At 35.5% G+C, this 25365-nt stretch overlaps 1 protein-coding gene across 1 annotated transcript in view; it reads left to right on the top strand.

Annotated features, from left to right (window-relative positions):
- The window catches only part of COL21A1 (collagen type XXI alpha 1 chain), a 69690-nt gene extending 48316 nt beyond the window's left edge, over positions 1-21374 (top strand). Inside the window, exons 17-29 of the mRNA XM_021551120.4 lie at positions 1879-1923; positions 2264-2317; positions 6423-6476; positions 7779-7832; positions 8319-8390; positions 11704-11739; positions 12380-12424; positions 14468-14500; positions 17243-17389; positions 17473-17527; positions 17815-18015; positions 19029-19106; positions 19907-21374. Coding sequence (XP_021406795.3) covers positions 1879-1923; positions 2264-2317; positions 6423-6476; positions 7779-7832; positions 8319-8390; positions 11704-11739; positions 12380-12424; positions 14468-14500; positions 17243-17389; positions 17473-17527; positions 17815-18015; positions 19029-19106; positions 19907-20094 — 1062 coding nt within the window. The 3' untranslated portion in view covers positions 20095-21374. The remainder of the gene's footprint in view (positions 1-1878; positions 1924-2263; positions 2318-6422; positions 6477-7778; positions 7833-8318; positions 8391-11703; positions 11740-12379; positions 12425-14467; positions 14501-17242; positions 17390-17472; positions 17528-17814; positions 18016-19028; positions 19107-19906) is intronic.
- Positions 21375-25365: the final 3991 nt, after the last annotated feature.

Here is a 25365-nt window from a genome sequence, read left to right as displayed (position 1 = left end):
TGGAAACCACTTACATCAGCATAAGTGATATATTCATTCTTAACTGAGTGAATGTTAATGAACCATACAAAAATTTTAAGGGTTTAGATCAGCTCTCCACTGACTTAAGGGTCTAATTTCCACATGCCTCAGTACTGAAGAATCATTCAGAAAGGGGAAAAAAAAGTGAAGGGGGAAGAAAGGAAAGATGACTTAGTTTTACAATTGTTGTTCTTGGAGTTTCATCTTTCTTTGTTGCTGATATAAAATTAAATGTTGTGTACTAGTGATTTATTTTAACCAAGAAAGATCAACACAGCTCAGCAGGACATTGTGTTTCTTGTAGGCACGCTCATATAATGGTAAATCATTTGTTGTGTTGGATGAGTGTGCGGAACTGAACCCTTCAAATTGCACAGAAATGTAATGGGAAGTCTCTGCCTAGTGGGATGTTTTTAAGCATATATTAAATTCTTGTTTATATTAGGTCTACAGACATTCGTAATTTGGTTTTATATTTTACAGCTACAGAAAAAACCCCTAAATTATTAAATATTATAATTATATTGAATAATTATATTGAGAACTGACAGATGGGTCTGGAAATTCCTAAATGTGGTGACAAACATGCCCTATTTCCCATCTCTTTATTTGAGCAAAAGATCTAAGAAGTTTTAACAAAAGTTAAGAAGAGTTATATAACATAATGTGAGTGAAGTCTCAGTATGAGGCATTATTTTCAAGTTCTTTTTATTGCATTATTTGATCTCTTCCTGTATTGATAGATACGTTGGATTTTTGATGGTCTGTAAAATGCTCAGGATGTAATTGTTAACTCATATGCCATTCACCAATGAACTGTTTCTACTTTGTAGGGTCATTATTTACTAAAAGCGGGTGTAAACTGCAAAACAATGGGGCTATCTTTTGCACAGATGTAATTCATATGGAAATTATTAGGTTATAGTTGTTACATTCATGTTATTTTGTTCCCATAGAATACATTTGTTTCAGTGGTGTCTAGAACACTGCTCTTGTCTTCACTCTAACATGTTATTTTCAATATTAGATTAAAATGTAAAGTCTGTAAGCCAAATTCTTGCTGCAGATTAGTTATGGTACAAGTACGAACATAATCTGTCCAAAAAATTTGAATAGTTTTAACTTGAGAGAAAAAATAGACTAACTGAATGTAGGCTTCTGCATTAAGCATATACGAAGTCCTGTTTTAACCTAAATCACATTTGATTAAGTGATCACTGTTAGAAAAATGTGAGATATACTGTAGAGCTGAATGAGTAATGGTGCTGAGGAAATGGCAGAGATCCTCAAGTATTTATGAACATGCATCAAGGAAAACTGTATCTGTCACTTTAAAATCACTGTATTTTAGATAATATGATCTGTCGTGCTGATGGTCCCATTGACCAGGGCTTTTGCTTTAACTTACATGGGAAATCTTATGGATAATGTAAAATGGTTCCTTTCTGAGTGTCAGTCAGGGTTTTGGGGCAGGCAAGAGCATATGAGCCTGCTGAGCACTAGACATAGGCTACTGCAACAAAAGCAGTGGGGAACAATTCAACTTTAGTGCTTCACTATATCCCTAGAGTACTCTGCATGTTTCTAGCTGAAACTTTTTCTCCTATGTATTTTTGGTGCTTTGAGGGATTTTGTTATTCTTGAGTTTTTTTGTTGTTGGTTTTATGTTTTGTTGTGTTTGTTTTGTTTTGGGTTTTTTTTTTGTATTTTTGTTGTTTGTTTTGTTTTGTTATTTTATGTTCTGTTTTGTTTTATTTGTTCCTGCCCATATTTTGAACCTAAATCATTTAGGCAAATGCAAAAAAATTCTGGTGAAATTATTTCCTACATTTAAAAGGTTTTCTTTTTCCTTCCCAGGGAATTCCTGGAATTCCTGGAAATCAAGGAGCAAAAGGACAAAAGGTACTATTAGTTGTTCAAAACACAGTTAAAATCTATAATGTATATACCCATTCCAAACTAAGGGTTTAGGCTCAGAGAAGAATTTTCATAGTGGGGATTTATGACATCAAATCATGCTGCAAAAGAATGGAGACAATTCATGGCATGTTTAAAAATCTCTTATTAGGTTTTACTTCAACTACTCTAGAAGGAATGACTAGTTTAAAAGGAACCATGCTAATTTCCTAATACATTGAGAAACAATATTAACTAATTAAATCTGCATAGTTAAAAATTATAAAAAAATGTAAAGTATACATATATTAGTTATAGAATTTTTCTCTTTATGTAAAAAATACAGGGTGAAATTGGACCGCCAGGTCAACCAGGAGCAAAAGGGTCACCAGGAGATACTGTAAGTTTCAAAATTTTGTTATTTTGAACAAATAATTGTGCTGTTGCCATTCTATGCCTGTCATAAACAAACATATAATGGCAAATACAGGAGCAAACTAGCATTTGCAGGTGGGAAAGACAAGGCTATGGTAAATGTAAGTTTTTAACTCAATGACATATTTGCAGCATGAAAATTCTGGCTGAAAGCTGAGAACTGTTTTTTTCTGTTACCCTTGCCATTACTTTAAGCTTCTGGATATTTTGACAAGAGGTGAGTTCTTGGATTCTGATGGTTGTTAAAAGACTGTATTTTTCAGTTTAATAACTTGTCTGTCTCATGATTTATCTCTCCCATCATTTTTTGAGGTCTTTCTCTATGAAAATCTTCATCAGTGAACTTCTCCTTAACATACAATATTGAGGCTGGATTTCATCCATTTTGAGAGACAAAGGGTGTTCTGATGTCCCTTTATAGTGTTAAAAGTAGAAGTAGTACATATTTATATCTTCAAGGACAAATACAGAATACTCAGTGGTTCTCTAAAAGCACCTTGATATTAATTTCTCAGTCTGTACTGTCACACTCTTAGGACCATCATAGTACCTACCTTTCCTTGCATGACAGGAATATTCTTTTCAGGGACCATTCTTTCCCACTTTCAGTGACTGCAGGGGTGTTGTGGTGGCTTGTGCCTCACTTGGTTGGATGACAGTAACCTTGAAGGAAGAGGATGCCAAAGGATCTCAATATGCATCTTTTAATCCTATCTTGATTAATCTCTTTAACATCTTAGCTAAGGTTACCATCTTCTAGAGTGCGTAAGGTCAGACCTGAAATCAAAATTTACTTGGGCTTACATCCCACTGCAGTATTCTCTGTTCTCAAGAGAATCCTTGTTTGGATGGAGGTTAACAACACATATGTTTGACCATCTTGGTATGTGCAATTACAGGTAATTGCATGTCACTGCATGCCAAATGAGCCATCTTTGTATGAAAGTAACTACTAACCTAAGCATCATTTATAGACTGGTGTGCTGGAGAGTTCCTCATGGTATGGCTCCTGTCCTCTCCCTGTCCCTGTCCCTGTCCCTCTCCCTCTCCCTCTCCCTCTCCCTGTTCTCTCACTGATGTAGCTTTTGTTAGAGACAGAACCTGAAATTAGTTTGGAATTTTAAAACTTATGGGCTACTCTATCATCCAGTACATTTTGAATTTCCTACACAGTATACACTTACCCCCTATCCAAACGTCATCTCTTCCTTTCCTGACTACCACAGGCACAATCAAAATCACAGCTGTCAGAAAGCCCTTTTTATGTAAAATACACTGGTTGATTTTCTTTTCATGAACTTTGAGGACTTTTCCAGCTACCTCCTAAAGATCTCTGGAAAAAATAGATCTCCTTGACAATCAGTTATTGCAGTTGTTGAAACACTGGCTGAACTGGAAGTTTAAATGTCCCTACTCTTAGTTAACACATGAACATTTGTTCTCTCACCTGTGCCTCCTAACTATTTTTATGGCCTATTACTGGAATTTCTTTCTCCATTTCTTTCTGAGCAAAATTGAGCAAAATGCCAGAGGGAAGGCTATATCATCAACTCCAATAAAGCCTTGTGGGATTCCAAAGTGCTTATATTTATTTAACTCGCCTACCATATTTTCTTCAAATTTTATGTAGATAAATAACATCTGGTTTGTGATACACTTGAAAATAATTTATTCCTCTTTCTTGTCAATTCATTAAAGTATTTTTTTTGTCACCTGATAAATTAAGTAGGAGATTGATGCATGGAATATCTGAATGTATTATATGGCATTAGGGAATTTAAACCAGAAAAGATAGTGGGATTTTCCTTCTATTAGTCACACTGAATATGTTTGTTCCAGAAAACACAGATGGAAAGCTTGTGGATGGTCTATTAATAGCTTGGGAAAGTTTTTCAGTAACAAGCTCTTCTTCAGTAATGACTATCCCTATTGCATTGCCAACAACAGCAATTTATTAATTTACCTGACATATAATGTCAGCTCTGCAAAATAGGGCAATAATGCTACATTTAATGTCCCTGAATTGTTCTACATTTTTGTTCAGGACATTCTCTTCTCTTCTAATTTTATATAGTTTTCAGATTATATTCACAAGCTTTTCCTATATTGCATCTGAAAGTTTCCTTCTTGCAGTGTGCTGATGTAATTTAGTAGTCTCCATGTAATTTTTTAAACAAAAGAAGTCAAATATGGTCTAGTATTGAAAGTGTAAGAAAGGAAACCAGGAAAAATGGACTTTATTTCTCCTTTTCCTGCAGATGTATTCTTGACCTTTAATTCTACTAAATGTATTTCCTCATTTGCCTTCTCTGGTGTGTGTTTGCAGGTCAATGCGGATATATATGCACAGTTGATTTAATTTTAAAAAAAGAAGCTATTCTGTGCCTATAGTATTTCTGCTTTGCATAAGATAGAATGAGGGACATTTTTTGTGAGCATATGTCACTTCTGTAACCCAAAGACTGATGTGGATTTCACTAGAAATGATCTAGTGAAGTGGTAGAGTGTCTATGGCCTAAAGAACAAGTTGCTATATTTATTGATGGAAGGTTTTGGTGACCAGTATTTTCTTATCACAAAGCAGGCAAGAAACATGAATTAATCTGTGGTTAATTTGTTTTAATCTTTGGTTAGTTGTAAAGCACAGGTAAAATACCAGACAACTGATGAAATTCTGAAAACCATGGCTGCAGATAATTACTTCTTGTTTTAGGTATTCTGAATTTTCTCTTCTATTGTAGAAACAAAGACACCCTTTAAGTTTTAGTTTTGTTTTAAACAAATAAAGTTTTTTTTTTTTTTTTGCAAAGCTGAGTTGTTATCTGTGTGAGAAATTATATCTGTTTTTGATTACATGTAACTTTTGAAAGAAGTTTGAGATAATGTCATGAGAGTGAATTGTTCCTAATATTTGTTACTAAATGGAGGGTGATTTGTATGAAAGCAGAGATTAAATAACAACAATAACAGTGAATTTTGAAAATATTATCAGTTGGAATAATTGATAACATTTAATCTCTGACAGGTTAGGTTTCCAGGCCTTATTTAATTGTTTGAGTTTCTGTATCATAATGTTTTTATTTTTTGCTGCTCTTATTGCAGATTGTATTTCACAGTATTTAAGCAAGTCCAAGTAAAACAATAATAATATATCGATTTTATGCATACAGTTCTAGACTAAAAGTGAAGAGAGGCAAAGTGGTGAAACAGAGAATTGTTAACACCAGATGTGGAAAATGTGATTAATGGGAATTCCTTCCTGGAAAGTATAATTTCAAAGAAGGATTTCTTTTCTGAAGTATACTTGAAACTAGCTTTAAACAGAAATTAAGGAAGTCAACCCTTTGATGATTTAATACTCTTTAACTCTTAATTTTATGTAGGGAACATACATCTAAACATGCCTTCATAAATGTGATTCCATTTGTGGAGTCCAAGAGGTTATTTTGGCTTTGTACATGTGCTGAAGTGTCATAATCTGAAATGGCAGAAGCTATTGAATTCTTGAATGAGTAGTTTAACTGTGAAGATTCTGCAGAAGATACAAAGGTGTGGCCCCAAAAGTTAACTGCTCCTGATAAATCTCCGCAAAATTTGCACAATGGGTCAAGTTATGGCAACCTTTGAGGGACACACAGTCAGAAAGGAGAATTATGAAATGCCACAAATACTTTTGTTGGTTTTGGAAGCCCTAAAGAGAACCCAAGAAACTTTTGTGTCACTTTCAGTTATAACTAAGGATGCATTACAGACTGGGTCTTGAGTTGGAGAATTGTTTCTCTCAGGAGTATTCCATGACAGCTCTGTTCATTACTGCTGTATGATTTTTCCTATTGCACAGTAGCCCTTTATTAGACCATAGAAGGTTTAAATAATCCACTGTACTCTATCAAAACTATAGCCTGTGTAGTAATAAGATAAAAAACATTGTCTTTACTGTTTAATAACTAAAGAAATAGAACATATTTCTTTATAACTAAAGAAATAGAATAATGATCCTACTAATACAATACCAAGCTCATAATTCCTCTGTTTTAGTACAGAAATGTCTCTTTTTCATAAATAAATAGGGTTTGATGGGACCAGAAGGTTCATTTGGTCTTCCTGGAGCTCCTGGGCCTAAGGTAAGTATTTGACTCAATTTGCTTGTGACTTTGATAAACGACTGCTTTGTATGCAAATTTGATCTGACAATGCCAGGATTTTGTAGCTCTTTTTTTGGTGTACTGAATATTGATGAGCAGCTGTATGACTTTTCCTGTGTTACCTTTAATGATAGTTCAGTCTCAAGAGAGGTTAATATAACTCAGTAAATGGTGCCTCTCATCCTGTGAGGTTTTTAACAGTTGTGGAAATGGTCATGAGACTTTGTTTCAGCTTTACAGTCTTGGAAAATATTCTGCAATGCTGGAAACCAGATAATTCTCAATATACATCTGAACTTTCCCATGTTACATTTATTTATATTTTAATTGTATTCAATGATGTTATGTGCTGTTTCTTCCACCCAAGGAGCCAAACTTATTTCAGATGTAACTTTATTGATTGCACTGCAGCTACAGCAAGAACTAATTTTACCAATGTTCTCCAAAGCTAAAATAAATACTACCAAATTCAGATTGGTTAGTGTAACTTTTTAATTTAATCCAAAATGAGTTTTGGATTGAATTGTAAGTATTGAATTGTATGTCCTAGAGAATATTTAGGAATACAGAATCCATTTCCCTAACTTTGCATTTACATTTAGATCCCTTTCCCCCATACATTATTCTACATCCAAAAGTGTACATGCATTTATTTATAATTGTACACTGACAGTAACATTTTTTAAAGTATTAATGTTTTCTATGGTCAAGAAAGTTGAATACCTATGATACAACTAAAAATGAATTAGCTGTATTTTTGTCTGTGAAAAATGCTTTTATTTTGTATACTTATCCCACTTAGAATATAAGCTGTTTCTGAGAGAATCATTCTTAATAAGCTCATTCTTACAGGAGTCCATCATTATGTAGTCAATAATTCTTAGATTTAATGCAAATCCTTGTGCTGAATATATGTCAAATTCCATAGGCTGTGATAAAAGCCAGAACATAAATAAGTATTTTGACTTCAACAATTAAATAAGATGATGGAAATGTGAGGTCAGTACACACAAACTTGTTGTGACTGTGTGAGGCAAATGAGGCAGGTGGAGATGGGACAGGTATGCAGAAGCTGGCAGATCAGGTTTTGTTATCAGTAGCTCATCTTTCCTGACAGAAAGTTAAACCTTCAGGCTGCCTGTAATGGAGAAGAACTTCAGCCTTTCAGTCACTACGTGGGCCCATTTTTAAGAGTCAGTTTCTCAAGAGTGACTGTTTATGTTTGCTAGACATACCACATGTGACAAAACATAATGATGTATCTGCCACATTGTTATATAGGGTGATAAAGGTGAACCAGGAATACAGGGGAAACCAGGATCCTCAGGAGCCAAGGTAAATATGATTCTGGAAGTGTTCTAGTTGAAAAGAGATTAATTTATTTCTTCATGATTTACTAACTTTCCATTATTTCCCCTGGTTAATTATAAGGCAGTTTGTTTCACAGTAAAACATTAGTTACCATCACATTGCATCAAAATCAATGTGATGACTTATTCTTACTAATTTTATACTAGATTTTAGGCTGTGAAAATCAGATATTCATTGAGTTCAAACCTGCAAACCTCAAGTTGTTACATGAGGTAGTATTTTTTGTGTTATTTTGAAACATCAACTCTATTAAAGGACAATAAAAATAGATATTGAATGCAGCTCCTCTATATTCACCATCCCTTCAAAAATCCTTCAGATATTTCAATCATCTTCACTTGTAAAATTTTAAAATATCATAGGCAAAGAGTATAATTTGGCCTTGAGAAACATGCAATGTGTGTTTTTACACTCAGCACATCACTGACACAAAGCTATTGTATTACTCAGGGAGATCTAGGCGTACCAGGGGCTCCAGGTGAACCAGGCTACCCAGGCATTCCTGGTACCCAGGGATTAAAGGTAAGTAATTTTTTCCAGTTTTACATTAATTGCATCTTTTTTTGGAAGTTCTTTTCTTATGAGTGATCATTATTTTACAAAATCCTTTCTCTAAATGCATCATTATTATTAGATAACAGTTGGACACATTTAAAACAATAATACGTCCATCCTGAAAATTTTCTTCTGAAGGATAAAGCCCTTGATGTGAAGGGCTTTATCCTTGATGAAACACCCCTTGATGTGATTTGTGGTGAGTTGACCTTGGATGAATGCCAGGTGTCCACCAAGCTGCTCCATCACTCACTTCTTAAGCAGGGCAGGGAAAACAAGAAAATAAGATGGGGGAAAGCTCACGGGTCAAGAAAAAGGCAGTTTAATAAAGCAAAAGGAAAGGCCATGTGTGGAAGCAAAGTAGAATGAAATATTTATTCTCTGCTTCCTGTCAGTATGTGTTGTCCTACCAATTCCCAGGAAGCAGTACTTCAGTACATATAGAGGTTTGGAAGACGTGTCACAATAATGAAACTTCCTTTCCTTCACCTTGCCTTTAGCTTTTATTGCTGAGCAGACATCTTATGGTATGGAATATCCCTTTCAGTTTAGGTCATCTGTCCTGGCTATGTCAGTGAACCATAGAATGGTTATGTCTTCAAGGTCATCTTGTTCCAACCCCCAAGTCGTGGGCAGGGACACTTCCTTCCACTAGATGAGATGACTCAAAGCCCCATCCACCTGGCCTTGAACACTTACAGGGAGGAGGTATTCATACCTTCTCTGAGCAACCTGTCTCAGTGCCTCACCACCTTCAAAATAAGGAATTTCTTCCTATTAACCTAGTTTCAATTTGAAGCCATTCCCTCTTGTCCTGTCATTACAGACCCTTGTGAAAAGTACCTCTCCAGCTCTCTTCTAAGCCCCTTTTAGGTGCTAGAAGGCTGCTCTAAGGTCTCTTCAAAGCCTTCTCTTTTCTGGGCTGAACAACCCCAGCTCTCTCAGTCTGTCTTTATGAGAGAGATGCTCCAGCTGTCTAATGATTTTCATGGCCCTTTGCTGGACCTGATCCAGCAGATCCATGTCCTTCTTATGTTGGAGACCCTGGAGCTGGACACAGGTAGAGCCTCAGGAGAGTGGAGTGGAGGGGGAGAATCGCATCCTTGCCCTGCTGGCCACACTGCTTTTGATGCAGCCCAGGGTGCAGCTGGCTTTTGTGCACATTGCCATGTCATGTTAAGTTTCTCATCTATCAATAAGCATAAGTCCTTCTCTGCAGGGTGTCTCTCAATCCCTTCTCCACTTAGACTGAATTTGTGTCTCCACCCGAGATCTTGGCTGGCCCTAGCTTACAGGAAAAGGCAGGGATTTGAAGAGAGAGCCTTGATGTTGCAGGGAGCTCTGCTCAGCAATACCCAAAGCACTGGTGTGTTATCAACACCTTTCTGGCCACCATTGCAAAGCTCAGCACTATGAGGGCTGCTATGGACAAAATTAATTCCTTCTCAGCCAGACCCAATATGGCATTAGAGAAATAGAATTAAATCAGGCATTTCACTTTCATAAGAAGAGAAAGGTTGAAGTGCAAAAAGTAAGATAGAAGGGTGGTGTTGTAATTAAAGTTTTATGAAAACCCCATGCAGAAATATTCCAGTAGAGTTCATCTGCTCCAGAAGGCACATGTTTCTTGTATGTCCAGTGTCATATATGCCTCCTATATGTCTTACATATACTAGAGTACTTCACATGTCAGTAGACACATAAATGGACATGCCTTACATTGACTAGAGCATGGAGTCAGTGTCATAATAATTCTTTAATTAGTTTCATTATCACTATATATTCAATTCAATATCCAGGGGTTATGTAAGGCACTTGTACTAAGACATATTTAGTGAAAGATGATTTTGTTAAAATTTATGGAACTTCTCTAAATTTTAAACTGAAGAAGTCTTTGAAAAGGTCATTTATTTTATATGAAGATGCAAGTTAGCTGGAATTACAAGTCAAATGACACACTGGAATTATTCAGGAAGTAAAGTGCAGTTTGGGCATCTGACAGTAAATGTGAAGCCTTTCAACTATAGAAGAGTTTAAAACTTGAAACTACTGAATATTTTACATTCAAATACAATACAACAAAATACTACAGCTGGAATAAATGTCTTCTTATGTTCTGGGATTTTCAATCAGGTAAATATTTTCCATGGCAAAAATCTCCTCTTCACTACTGTTTACATTTAACTAAAGGCTCTTATTTTCTACCCCCCCACCCAAAAAAAAAAAAACAAACCCCAAAACAAAAACAACAACAAAAAAAACCCCAACAACCAAACACACAAAGTTTTGGCTCTTACAAGAAATCTGACAAAACGAACCCAAAAATCTCCATTCTGTTTTCTTTATTAAATGCAGTTTTGCATCCCCTACATATGTGTCTTGTGTTTCATGAACTGCTGTGTTCATGGTTCAGCATTTTAATTTATGTCTATTTAAACATAAGATGTCAGAGTCAGAGTAACAGCCATCTCCCATAACTTTAAGTTTCCTTTTCAATTAATGAAGAGAGATGGCCACATTTTCAGAGTACATATTTTATACCTGTGTTGTTAATTGGAGTGAATAGTTTTCATGCATTGCCTGTTTCTCTCCAATGTCAATTATGTCAATTAATGTCAATTAATGAATTATTAATGTCAATTAGATTGTGTTCAGACAAGTTGATAAAACTATGTACCTGACTTCTAAGCACCATTTGCACCATTTGATTGCCATTCCCCCCATTATTATTTAATTTAAACATTTTGAGGCAAAACAAGTGGGTGAAAATGGAGCTGAGTCCTTAAATATTTTTATTTAATTTAAATATAGAGGTGTTTTTGGTGAAAAAATACCTTTTTTCTTGTTTGTTTTGCATAACTTATGCATGCAGTGGTGCATTCAGCTAAAATTTAACCCATAAGAAACATTGCCTCCCTTCCTGCCTACATCCTCTCCACTTCAATACACTGAGTAGATAGAATCCTGCTGGACTTGACACCACATTATGTTGTATTTTTAAATTTTTTGTTTGGTATGTGAGCATCCACTTTCTTTTTAATTTTTTACTTGTTAGGTGAGTATCCACTCTTTTTTATAATTGTTTTAATGTTAAAATCCTTTCTTAGTATAGCTTTCTGGACTTTTTTTGTGTACATGAAGATAAAGTGATTTGTTTTCTTTCAGTATAAGAAAAAGCTAGATGTTTCTCTTGTAATTACTGTGTTAAATTAAAGCACAGTCTACATGGTTTAGAGGTGAGTCTTTTTTAAATAGAGACCTTTCTTCTAATATTTTACAGGGGGAGAAAGGAAACCAAGGTGACACTGGTAACCAGGTATATCAACTTTGTTTCTAATGAAATCATCTGGCATTGATATTTATACAAGTCTTAGGTATTAAGTCAGAAAGGGTATTTTAAGATTAAACTCCACAAAAGGTTAACTTCAGTAGAAGCAGTAGCTCTCCTTCAAGGAAATCTTCTGCATTTCTGGGGGCCTGAGCAGGCTGTTGGCATTTGCTGCAGAGCTGTGTGCTCCTAGCAATGGTGCAGGGTGCAGGTTGTGCCTGGGGCATCACCCAGGACTGTCACAGGATGCTCTCTGTCCCCGCCTGCAGGGCACTGCAGGATCACAGAAACACAATCAAAGTAACTACACCTGGCCTCTGCCTACTTATTTTATTACTAGCATGTGGGATTCTCCTCCTTGTTTTCTAAAATTTTGGAAATATCTACAAGAAAAAGAAGACTATTCTGTGATTATTTCGATTCTAGCTTGGTTCCTCTGTGTTCAGGGTAGAAATTTTATTTTGCAGAGTTTCTGCTCTGATCTCTTTGAAGAGTAACTTTCAGATTGACTTGTCCTAGTTTAGAATAAAGTTTTATATTTACATTTAGATCCTTGTGTTATTTTTTGATAGTTTAATTACATGTGCCAGATAAATCTATATTTTATAAAATGTGATCTTTTCTGAAGGGACTGAAAGGAGAAAAAGGAAGACAAGGAAATCCAGGCTTACAGGTACTGTTAAAATAGTGATCCTACTTCAAGAGAGCCATTGTGATCCTAGCTTGAGGCCATGATTCATATTTGTTTCTTAACACTTCTTCCATCAACATGTATAGGTCTTTGCATCAGGTGAAATATATTTATGTATAACATGATAACATAATTATATAAGTTGCCTCTTAAACACTCTTCGTATTTTTAAAATGACAACTCTAACACATACAGAGAAGATGGAGCAACACTTCTGTCAGCTGTGTATGCTTGAAGGACGAGAGGAAATGCATATGAATTGGAACACAGGAGCTTGATAAATACAGGAAAAACATTTTGCTTTGAGGGTGGTCAAACACTGGAACAGGCTGCTCATAGATATTGTGGCAAAACCTGTCTGGACAGCATGTTGAGTTGATCAAGCTGCATCTGTTCTGCAAAGGAAGTTGAATCCGAGGAGGTCACTTCCAACCTACATCTTTCTGTGTTCTGTGATATTGTATCTTGAAAAACAGACCATAAGTGCATTTCTTTTATTATTGTAGTAAAGCCTTAATTATAGAATATTTTTATAAAATAGTTATAAGTAATATAAAATGCAGATACCAGCAAATAGTGACTTTTGTGTAAAGGTTATAAGAGTGAGATGTTAAGATTTTGCATGACCCATGCTACACTTTCATACAGTTCATTACCTCCTAGACTATGCTGGGAGTCATTATTGACATCTTCTGTGCTCATAAATTACAGATGTTTCCTGTTTCAGCTATAAATCAGTGAGATCCAGTTCTTTCTCTTTAACTCTAGGCCAGCGTCTTCTGATTGTGTCATAGTTGGCGATTGTCTTATTCCACAGAATAGCTGTTAGTATTTATAAATACTTTTTAGCTGTATAATCTATGTATGTCTAAAGAAGTATTTTTTAGAGGTACATATCTAAAACTAGACTTGGAAGGAAGCCATGGTTGCTTTTTTCAGGATTACGACATTGATACAGCTGCCTGTCTAGCCAGATGGACCCAATTCCCAGGGATTCTGGGCAGGAGATCTAGACTGCATGTTAGTTAACACTCTCAGAGATATGTAGGTTGAAAATAGTTCATTATTAAACCTGACCACATTTTTTAATAAAGAAATAGTTTAAACTAAAAGATGAGTAATTGACTTAACCAAATATAATGTCCCAGATTGACATTTTACAATTTAAACTTTCTGGTTATTTTTCTGGCAGATAATGGACAATTTTTTTCATATATATTATTTTAGTCAAAAAAGAAAACAAAGTGATAGTGAAAGAAAACTTTTTTTTTTTTCCAGATAGAATGACGCAACCAAATTTTTATTGCTTGTATTCTTTTTTTTTTTTTTGGAGAAAGCTGAAAAAATAATACATACTAAGTCTAAAATTGTTTCCTATGCTTATCTGGTTTGGTCAGGAACCAAAAAAATCATTTAGTAGACAACACAAGATATTTCCAAGAATTCTCAAGACTCCAAGACACAATACAGATTTCCTTGTCCATAAGAGTGAATCAGAAGAGTGAACTGCCATCTTGCCATAGAATGTAATGGCCAGTAACACCCTTGAGTCACTTGGCCGAAATGACATCAAAATAATTTACTAGCATGCAAAATCTGCCTTACCACAAAGTCTGTGATTCAATAGCTTTAAAATTAATTTCTGCCTAGTAAGATTTTATTAAGCAGTTTGCATCAGGAATTTACTTCTGCTAGGACACATGCTATTTCTTTTGTAAAGTGAATAAGGTTTTGTCTCTTAAGTCTATATTGTGTTTTTATGTTTATAATATGTGTGATATAGTCCCAACTTATCCTCTAGGTACATGATATTAAATGTGATACTGAAGTGTTCATTCATGCAGATATAAATTTTTCATAATTATATGCAGTTTTGTTTTTTGTACTATAGCAATCAGAGAATCTTTAAAAATTACCATTTGTGATTGATTACTAAAACAAAGGACAAAAAATATTAATTTTTTATTCCAAGTAATTTGGCTCAGCCTGCATTTTAAAATTTATTTCTTGTCTTATTTTTTAAAGGGAGTAGAAGGATTGAGTGGAGAACGAGGAGAGGTATGTATTTTTGCAATGATAAATATAGTATTACAAAATTATTCCATTTGTTTCTGCAACTTAGGTGATCTGTAAAATGTATGCTTAGTCTTACTTCTGTACTCGCATGTCTGTAAGCAACAGAGGAGAAATTGGAAAATATCAGAGAAAGAAGTATTAGTTATAAAGAGACAGAATGAGATATACATTTTATTAAAAATTATTAAAGCCAAACATATATTTTAAGAGAATTAAAAAGCCAAGAAATGAACTAACAGAAAAAAGAGAGAAAGGATTGTTTGAATAGAGGAAATAGATAAAGAAAATAACTAAGGAAAAAGAACCATTGTGTTGCATGTTGTTTAAAAATTGGTATTTAAAATATTAATTTTGTTGGCTATTATTTATTTATTTCAATATTTTTTAAAATCAGAATATACACTTTCCCAAATTCTTCATCAAATTTATTTAGATATTGTTTGTTCATCTCTTTTCCTTAAAGCATTGTTGCATATCAATAGCTGAATACATTAGTTGGAAGTACCATTCTGATAATGAAATTATTTTATCCATTTTAACATATAAGTTGTTTCATATGCTTGTGTGGTTCTAAGAAATTCTTCAGTTGCGATTTGTCTTATAGGTGTTTTACTAAATTATTGCCAAATCTGGTAAAAGATTCCTTGTATTCTACTGAATTAGTCATACATTTATAATACACTAAGTTTTGTAAAATGTGGCAATAAAATATTTCTACTGGAAATTAAATAATTTCTTACTATGTATTAAGCTATAACAATGTCATTGTGTTTACTTATCAAACCTACAAAATTAGTTCATTTTCCATTTCTATAAAGTATTATTTTTGTTAGACTCTAATTTCTAATAAGTTTCTTCAGCCTGTAGGTCTCTTACAGGCTCTTAAGCACTCATTGAGCTGTTTTCCTTTCTTTGCTTTTCTTTGCCAATAGCAAGGGTCAACAAACAAGTCCTCACATGGATGTGGTGAAGCATTAAAACACCAAGATATCCTGAGGAAAATTTTCCCTCTACAGTTTCAGCTGTTTCTTGGCAAGCCCATCAGGCAGTTCTGCTGATGCTTCCAACATTTTCTCCTGGTGTTTTTATGCTGGCGTCTTACCTCTAATGTTGTTCTACAATAGATGCTATTTCCCCAGTATTCTCTGGTTCTTAATGCCTTCTAGCCCCTTGAACATTTAGTTCAGATAGCTCAGCTTGCAAACCTTTTATGTAAATATAGTCCACAGGGCTAAAAGCAATTAAAATTAAAGAAGAACCAAAACAAAACCTCTCCTAGCTATAAACCCAACATAATTTCAGACCTCAGCACATACAGTTTCTAGTATAGCCACAGGTAGCTACATAAGCACCATGGACTTATCTCTGAGCCTTCCTGACTGTTGAAATGAAAAAAACACCTTTGCAATTATGTGCTAGATACGAGCAGGCAAAAATCTACATGAGGCAGCTAAGAGGGTCCCTTCTTGACAATATCAAGAAAATAAATTACAACTACAACTTTGGAAGAAGCTGTGTCTGAATTAATGCATGCCTTTTGAAGGTATGGCCTGCTGTTCAGGTCACCACCCTTCCAGCAGTACTCTCAGGCACTTGACTGACATCTGTCACATTTTGTCTCATTTCTCTGTTTCTTTAATCACATGGAGTACCTGTCTGATTTTACAGCCTAGCTCATAAAACTGGTTAATCTGACACTGAATTTAAAGCTTGTTACCCTGTAGTAATTCCTGTAGAGGATTCTGGGCATTGTTACTAATATAGACCAAGCCAGGAGACTTTGAATTTTTCTGATGTGAAGAATCTTGATAAGTAATAGAGGAGATTCAGTGGAAGCCTATTGAGACCATATGCATGAATATTTCTTAAAATTTTGTTATTTGCTTCAATAAGTTTGTCATATATAATAGTTGTGTTCTCACAGTTCCATCTAAAATAGTTGGAAGTGGAGAAAGAAAAATTTTCAGCAACTGATAATGTTATGCAGAAGCTGTGCAAGCAAGGGAGGAAAAAACTCATAAGGGAGCAAGTGTAGTATACTGACTTTAATCTGATGCACATACTGATGTTTTGCTGGCTCCAGAGCAGGGAAAGAGTTCCACATGAACTATTGCAGTAGGTAATTCCATACATGGAAACATTGCTTTGGTGAAGATATATCAAAACATTTTTTAGCATTTTTTTACCTTTTCCAGTGAAGCAAACAGACTGCAGTTACTATCAATCAGATGGAAAAAAAGAAGCAAAAATATCCCTAACTGAAATCAAATTATTTTTTCCTTTGTCTTACACACTGCAGATATAAGGTAAAAGGCTTGATTATTATTGTAAGTTTCCAGGACCTTCAGTGGTGCCAGAATTTCACATCAAATTTTTTCTGACCTACTAAGGATTTTAACATACTATAAAAAAATTTTCTGATTCTGAGGAAAAAGTGAATAAAACCCTTCCTTCCATGTGTTAATAAGGAATAGTAAAATGGGTCTTGAAAACTAAGAAAAGGTAATTTATTTCTATTTCTCTTTGATAATTTTATCTGAAAACTTCAATACATTTTACCAAAATAGATCTCATCAATGTCAAGTTAGTTTTCATAGGCATCACATTAATTTTCTGAAGAACTTCAATAAAGGTTTCTTAGAATATGTTTTTTTTTTTTTTGTGCTACCAACCTTCAAAATTATCTGTGAACCTAGCTGAGTTTTCATGGATTTTTCAATCCAGAAAGGTGAGAAAGGAGATCCAGGCATTCCAGGCATCAGTGGACAAAAAGGAGAATCTGGTGTCCAGGGTCTGACTGGACCTCCTGGCCTCAGAGGTCAGCAAGGAGATAGAGGACCCCCAGGACCACCTGGATCAGATGGAAAACCTGTATGTATATGACTTCAAACTTTTCATGTTGTGTACCTTAAAAACCAGAAAGAACTGCATGCTCTGTTCTCTGTTCAATTCAGGCACGAGAATTTTCAGAAGAGTTTATTCGACAGGTGTGTTCAGATGTACTGAGAAGTAAGTTTGAAAGTTTCTTTACTGTTGTTTCCTTGTTTGAATTGCTAAAGAAGTTTCCTGATAATTATAGAAATGGTTTTTTGAAAGCAAGTTCCATATTGCCAATTTCTTTGTTTTCCTACACGTGTGGAACTGTATTTCCACATCACAGGCTCCATGCTTTACCATCTTGTTTTTTAAAAGTATTATATTCTCTTAAGAAAGGGAACTGATTCTGTATTAGAGGTTGGGGGCAATACTTCTATTGTTGCAACACTTTAAGCAACTTTTTGTTTGAATTCTCCCAGCCCAGTTGCCTGCCATTCTCCAGAGTGGAAGACTACAAAACTGTAACCATTGTCAGCCCCAAAATGCTCCCCCAGGACTTCCAGGACCACCAGGTCCAAGAGGCCCTGAAGGTCCAAGAGGGTTTCCTGGTTTACCAGGGAATGATGGCATTCCGGGGCTGATGGGCTTGCCAGGTCGCCCTGGGGCTCGTGGAACAAGAGGTACAGTGTGTGTGTGGCACAGTGCTAAAGGCCTTTATGTCTTGGATTTCTGCTTCTAGTTTTGGATGGGATTAATGCAGGGTGGAGTAAGAGAATAGCCGGGCTTGCTTGGCTGAATGGAATTGTGACCATGGAGCAGCATGGATGTTTCACCACCTTTAGGGAACATGTGACAGGAGAGAGAATACAAGCACACAACCAGATAGTTATTGTTCAGTTCTACTATAGTCTACTATAAACCTCTGTTCTGATCTTTTTAGAGAATTCTTAGTCTCATGTAAATGTTTCTACCTTCATTTAGATTTTTTTTTAGCTCAACTATACTTAGAAATAGATTTCAAAGTATTTCCATGTCTTCTGATTTCTTTTCTTCCAAACTTGTTTGTTTCTGTTTTTTTAAGGAACAGTCTTTATTCACTGGCTACTTACTAGCTGTGCTGATTTTTGACATCCAAGAACTTTTATACTTCCTTTGATTTACTGGCTTTTGTCCTTTTGTTCTCTTTATCTCAAAAGGATTTTTGCTCCTTTCTTTATGATTTTCGTAAACATTCTGGATTCTTTCCAGGCAGGCTAAGGTTTATGCTTTCAGGTAACTCAGCTGTCCAAGCATTCCAATTGATTTATGTGATGTATTTGCAGACTTTATATTAAGCACACATATATAGTCTGGAACTAGATCAAAGTTACCATAATCTGGTAACTGGTAGCATCAAAATAATCAGGAAAGATGTATGAAATAACAGGTAGCTAGTAATGTGCCAGTGGTAAGCACCAAATGGTTGATAAATATTTGCTTTCTTTGTGACTTACTGCTTGTGACTTAGCACACCAATTTCATTTTGTATGCAATGATGATTTGCCTATAGTACTTTTATAATTTAATCTCCAACAGGAGAATTTACTTTTGAAAGATCGCGTATTTAATTCAGTAAATATTATCAAATGCTGATTTCTGATGTCATTGGATGAAAATGATGTGCAAATATATGCATGTGTTTGCTAATTCACAGGACTGCCAGGGAAGAATGGTGCAAAAGGCAACCAAGGAGTTGGTGTTCCTGGGATCCAAGGTCCCCCAGGACCTCCAGGTGAGGGATGGCTCAGGTGTGCAGATTCAGTGCATGCTAATAATATTTTTTAAGCGTGGTTTAGAAAAAAACACACTTTTCAGCATTGTTGATGTAATTTTGAAAAAACTTACATAATTTTTACACATCTTACTTACCAAATATATTTTAGGGTAATGCCTGTTGCTTGCATACGTTATAAATTGCCATATAATACATTATTTAATATAAGACAGGTCCTATAGAGATTGGTATCTGAGACTCCTGTTTCTTGATAGGTGGATCCTGAAGTCAACTATATCTGAAAACTGAGCCCTGATAAGACCATATGACTTTTAAGCTTTGCCTAATGAGGGAAAATATTCTTCATAACATTAGTGTATGCATTCAAAATGTATGCATTGGGCATACATTTGGGCATTTAGAAGATATATTAGGACCCAAATGCATTGGGCATTTAGAAAGTATATTAGGGCCCCATCCAAAGCCAGAGAAACAAATAGAAATAGTGGGACTGATTCTTGCCATGATGTTTCCAGATTATATGATAAATTAGAATTGTGTACTAAAGCAGATTTTCATATTCTTCTTTAAAAGCTATCTTTATTTAAAGTGTTTTCCATGTGATTTAAAAAATCTTTATAAGATATCATGTTGTTTAGATAAGTATATAAGCAGTTTGTGACAAGAAGTGTCTTTTGCAGGAAGTGAAGTTTTCTTTATCTGCATACTTCACCAAAGAGCGGGGCTGTTGTGGGTTCATACTTGTTCTTTTTCATTTTAATTGTAATGCATTTATTTATTCCATGTGTGTTATTAAGGTCCTGAAGGTCCACCAGGCATGAGTAAGGAAGGACGTCCTGGAGAACGTGGGCAGCCTGGTAAAGATGGAGATCGTGGCACTCCAGGAATGCCAGGACCAGTTGGACCCCCTGGAATTTGTGACCCATCACTGTGTTTTAGTGTAATTGTGGGGAGAGATCCATTTAGAAAAGGACCAAATTATTAATTTGTGATATGATAATTTAGAGGAATAGTCACGGTGCTTATCTTTCATGGTCTTTCAAATCTCAGGAAGGTGACCAGCAATAATCCCATAAGAGGGAACAAAATTGCCTCTGACATTAAAAACATTATAAATAATGATCTCAAAGGTTATACATTCCTTTAGACAAGAAACTCCAGAACTCCAGTAACTTTTTTTTTACACCTTGCACTGGTTGAAAAAGATATTATCTGTTTTTAAAGAGATTATCAGTCTTAATGGAAATAAAATTAACTATAATATTTGGGTTTTAGTATTTAAGTGTCCTATTATCCTCCTTTTACCTCTTTTTACCAAAGAAAGTCCTTTGCAAAATTGCTGGAAACACCACTGGGAGCAGAATTATATTGTAAATGGCATTGGTCAGGTATAAATAACTGTGAAATTTTTCACATGCAGCCAACATACAAAATACTTGATTTTCAAAGAATATGGCTGGCTTTGACTTCATAGGTGTGCAAATATCATTGCCTTATTTACATTTTATATGTCATTCTCCAGATGTGAGTGAAAGAATGTTATCAGATTTTTATTAATTAAGACAGATACTTGGACTCATCACAGGAGAAATGCCACCTGTTTTCCCATACAGCTCTGCTTAAAACCAAGTTGAAATGCAAGGGTAGAGCTACAGGTTCAAGGGCCAAGAAACTACAGGTTCTTCTTTTATTGAAGATGGTACTGTCAACTACTAAATGTCAAAACTTTCCATGTGGGTGATTCAACTCATATGAAAAAAGCATTAAAAATAAAAAAGAGCAAGAACCTGACATGGGTGGCTTTAATTTTTTGACAAAATTAAAGATTTAAAAATGTTTGCACAACCCCAATGTAACAGTTCTGTGTAATGAAGTATCAAATTATATGCCCTTTGCTGTTTCTGCTCAAGGACTGCATTGCCAAATTGAAGAAGCAGGTTTACAAGGAGAAAGGTCTATCTGGTGGCTGACCAGCTGCAATGTCTGTTATGATGTTTCCTTTTTCATTTTAAGCCAGCTGTGTGTAATTTTCATTGTATGCTTTGCTAATGAAGTTTATTGCTTGCTTTTACATAAAGAGCAAAGGCACAGTTCCCATGAGAATTTAAAATTAATTTCTTAAATTAAGGCAGAGTCCTGTATTAAGTTAACCCAGGCTTCATAAATCACTTTTTCTAATGTGTTGTTTTTCTGTTGTCCTACTATCAGAGACTGTTAATTTGCTTGACATTCAAGGTAAAATAAAAGACACACTTTCCAATAAAATGTATGGTTGAATGAATTATGAGTCTGAGAGGAAGCAAAACCAACCAAATGAGCAAGTCAGAAGGACCTCTGACTATAGTGAATACAAACAGAAGAACAGAATTCCCTACTTGTAGAAAAATGCTCTTGATTATCAGCTTTGTTTATGATTTCATTTGATCAAATTAACACATGTATCAAGCTTAAATTTTAAAAGTAGTGGTGGTTTTGTCACCCCATTTGTCCTACTAGAGGGTTGCTTCTGAGTGACTGACTGAGGATCTGTAATTTCCAGTTTTCATCTATTATCTGGCCCTTTCTTGTAGTGTTTTACATGTCTGATCAATTTCTGTTTGAGCTCAGCTTTTGGTTTTCTGTCTGCATTTCTGTGCACTGTAGCAGTTCCCTTGTAGTTCTTGACAGGCTTTTGCCTCCTTTTCCAACTCTGGAATGCTCCTCTTTTCAACAGACTTAGGAGCTCTCAGTAAAGCCAAGTTGGTCTCTTGCTCTGCCAACTTCTCTATCTTTAGAGGAGGTAAACTGGTTTTGTACTTTCAGGAAGAGAATTTTAGAAAAACTCCTGGCACACGCTAGCTCCTTTATCCTTCATAGAAGCTTCCCATGAAATCCTTCCCAGTTTAGGTCTGAGAGAGGTGAAATTTTCTCTTCTAAAATTTAAAACATTTGTTCTAATACTAACCTTCAGTGTGCTCCAGTTCCTCCTGTTTGCTCCCCAGGCTGTGTGCACTGATATGCATACACTTGAGGTGGTTGGTCTTCTGGTTGTCATTTTGTCAGGCTGCTAAGGAACATTTGTCTTAAATTTTTTTCTATACAAATAAAAGAGATAGTTCTTATCCTCTGCTCTTTCTTATATCTGAAGTAGCTCAGTCTGGCCTAGCATGAATATTTCTGTACAGTGCTGCTCAAAGAGTACAGTCTAAGCTAGTTACAGCTATAAAATAAAATTTCATGTTGGACCCATTTGATTTTATGTAATAACATGGTAAGAAAGACTGAGTTAGTAAACTAAATAATTAAAAGTCTTCACTGAATGTAAAACCAAATTCAAAGCCTTGATCTGCAAAAGGGGGAGATTTGATGCTGAATCTATTTGATTGCCTACACTCCTGAGTTGTTTGGGTGCTTTTGAGTTTTAGTGCTGCTCAATCTTCAGTATTTTGCTCTGAATTTGAGTCTGTGAAACTGTGACATTTCTACAAAAAGGATTTGGTTTTGACAAGATGGAATTTTCCAGAGGACATGCTAGCCACCAGTCTGTGCAGGTGCCTTTTAGAAAGTTAGTAGTAGTAGCTTAAAAACATGGAGATACTTTGGAAAGGTAGTTCTACATTATTAAATGCCCAGGAGCTCTATAGGAAGTACCTTGCATCCCAGTGAAATGCATTTGTTATAGCTTAGGAACCTGTGATTTCAATTATTGCTTCTTAAAAGATTTTATCAAGCAAGAATTTAGCAGACTTCCCAATCATTTAATTTCCTGACTTCATTTGATATAGTGGGATTATACAGCAGTGTAGGTGTGTCCAAGATTGTATCTTGATTGGATTTTTTAACTGAGAATATGAATATATTTCCAGATCTTCATGTGATTCTACAGTAAGAGGTTAAACAAAGGGTATAAACTTGAGTATTATCAGATTAATGATACACAGGAGAGAGACTTTTATTTACTGTTGATGCAAATTATATGAGGTTCTTGCAGATGTTAATCTTCAATCAGAAGCTGTGAATTAAAAAAGATCACTGTGCAGCATGTCACCATCTCTGATATTCTCTGGAAATAGTTACTAGTAAACTCTGTTAACTGTCATTTACTTACTTATTCTCCTGATGATAGTCTTTAAAACTGGATCTTGGGCTAATTTTTAAGTAGAGGGCAAGATTTAAAAAAAGTCTGGATTTTTTTTTTTTTTTTATATTTCCCTAGATCCTAAGGAACAAAGTGAGTTACTGGCAGATGTGTAGCCTGTTGAAAGCTGTGTGCATATTCCTTTGCCACCATGGGATTGTTCTGTCTGGTTGCAAAGTTGTGTGAGAGAGAAAAGACTGCCTGGAGGAGGGGGCAGCTGCTGAACAGATCTGTGAGCTGGACTCATGGAACCAATGTTGTAAGGAATCTTTGCGTGGTGGGAAGGAGCTCTGAGATATTGACAGGGGAAACCTTCTGCCTTGTGTGTCTTTTAACAGAGCTGGAAGCACGTGGTAGTAAAAATAGTCTCTCCCAGAACTAAACTTCTTGCCTGTTTGAACTTAGTTTCCTATGTAGTGCAATCAGCAAATACAGCTCAAAGCCTTTTACCATGTATTACTTTCTTTACTGCTTAAAAATTGAGGCTGAATTTTTGATTTATTAAGCAAGTTAGAGTCAGCTAGAGATATAATGAGGTACAATTGAATGGATTGCAATCTCATTTTACAATATAAGTTATATTGTGCAGTATAATATAGTCTAATATTGATACCTTAAGTTTTACCTTTCATTTTTTCCAGATTCTGTACTGCATTAATATATAACTCTGAACTTCATATAAAGTGTTCACAAGTTCTTTTCACAGTTTAGTCAGACAAAACAATCTTTTTCCAGCCTGAGAACCAAGGACACTGTTACAGTTTCAGGCCCAAAAAGTACAAACAACAGCGAACTGAGCAGAGAAATCTGGGAGGATGGGACTTCATAACCTGAAGCTATAATTGGACAATTAACCCCAATATATAAATGAACCAAAACTTATAAATGCGTGAAAACGTGTGACCCATCATCCAGCTTGGGTGTAGTGTCAGCTAGGCTCTTGTGCTGCCCATCGTGTATCCTTTGAAGGCCTTTTAATAAATACCTACTTTATTCCTTTAACTCAGTACAGCCTCTGTTCTAGGTAGCCTCTCAAGTCATCAATATAATCACAATGTAAATATGTGATGGAAGCATTGGGGCACTGGAACAGGTTGCCTGGAAACCTTTGGATGCCTCATCCCTGGAAGTGTTCAAGGCCAGGTTGGATGGGACTGTGAGCCTTGGGCAGGGACACCTTTCACTAGACCAGGTTGTTGGAGAATGCTGTTTCATGTCAGTGCATGAGATATGAATGTTTATTCCTTGCAAGATTATGCAGTATGTGCATTAATGGTATTACATACCAGTGACTTTGAGGAAGTCGAGGCAAATTATAACATTGGTTCCAAACTCTTCAGCATTGAGAAACACCTTTTCTCAGTGCTACAGCAATTTCTCACATTTACTCCATCTTTTGTGCCTGTACACCAAGTAAAGAAATAACATTTTTGAAAGAGGTGACATTTTAATTTCCAGTAAAAATACTTGGGTCATGTGGAACTTTAGAGATACATAACAAAATGTTTGTCATGCTTAAATCAAAAGTTTAAACAAATTGTCATCTGTTAAAATGTCCTGAGAGCACTTTTATAGCAAGTATACTTATGGGAGTTTTTTTATGGTTACAGGAGGTGTTCCAGCATATCCCTGATGGTAAGCAACCACATTAGCCATGCTGGATGATCAGAAGGAAGACACACAACTGTATACTTTGGCACATTTTTTTCACACAACTTCATCTGCTTGCTTTTGTTATACATGTAATAGAAGGGGGATATTTTCTCTCCTTCCTCCTGCCACAGCTCTTCAGTGTCTTTCTGGAGTCATTTGACTTAAAACTGTGGGAGAAATTCCACATACTTAACAGGGATTTATATACTTTCACATTTGCATTACATGTGGGGTGAGTTGATCTCTCCTCTGTCAGTCTTAACTCTTGTTTTGCAATTCTTGTGTTTGTGGAGTGCCCCAGCTTGGCATCCAGGAGGTCTATTCACATTTAGATTCAGAAATCCTAATCTACCCATCTGAGATTTCATTCACGTGCATACAATGTTTGTATCTGTGTGGTGTATGGTTGGCTTCTGGATCCCTGTGTGCAGCTTGTGTGAGAGGCTGTCACTAAGCTCTCAGATATGTGAGCCTTCAGAAATTACT

The sequence above is a fragment of the Lonchura striata genome, chromosome 3 (genome assembly GCF_050655825.1).
Source record: "Lonchura striata isolate lonStrDom1 chromosome 3, ASM5065582v1, whole genome shotgun sequence".
NCBI classification, from domain to species: domain Eukaryota; kingdom Metazoa; phylum Chordata; class Aves; order Passeriformes; family Estrildidae; genus Lonchura; species Lonchura striata.
This window is presented reverse-complemented; position numbering and strand designations above follow the sequence as displayed.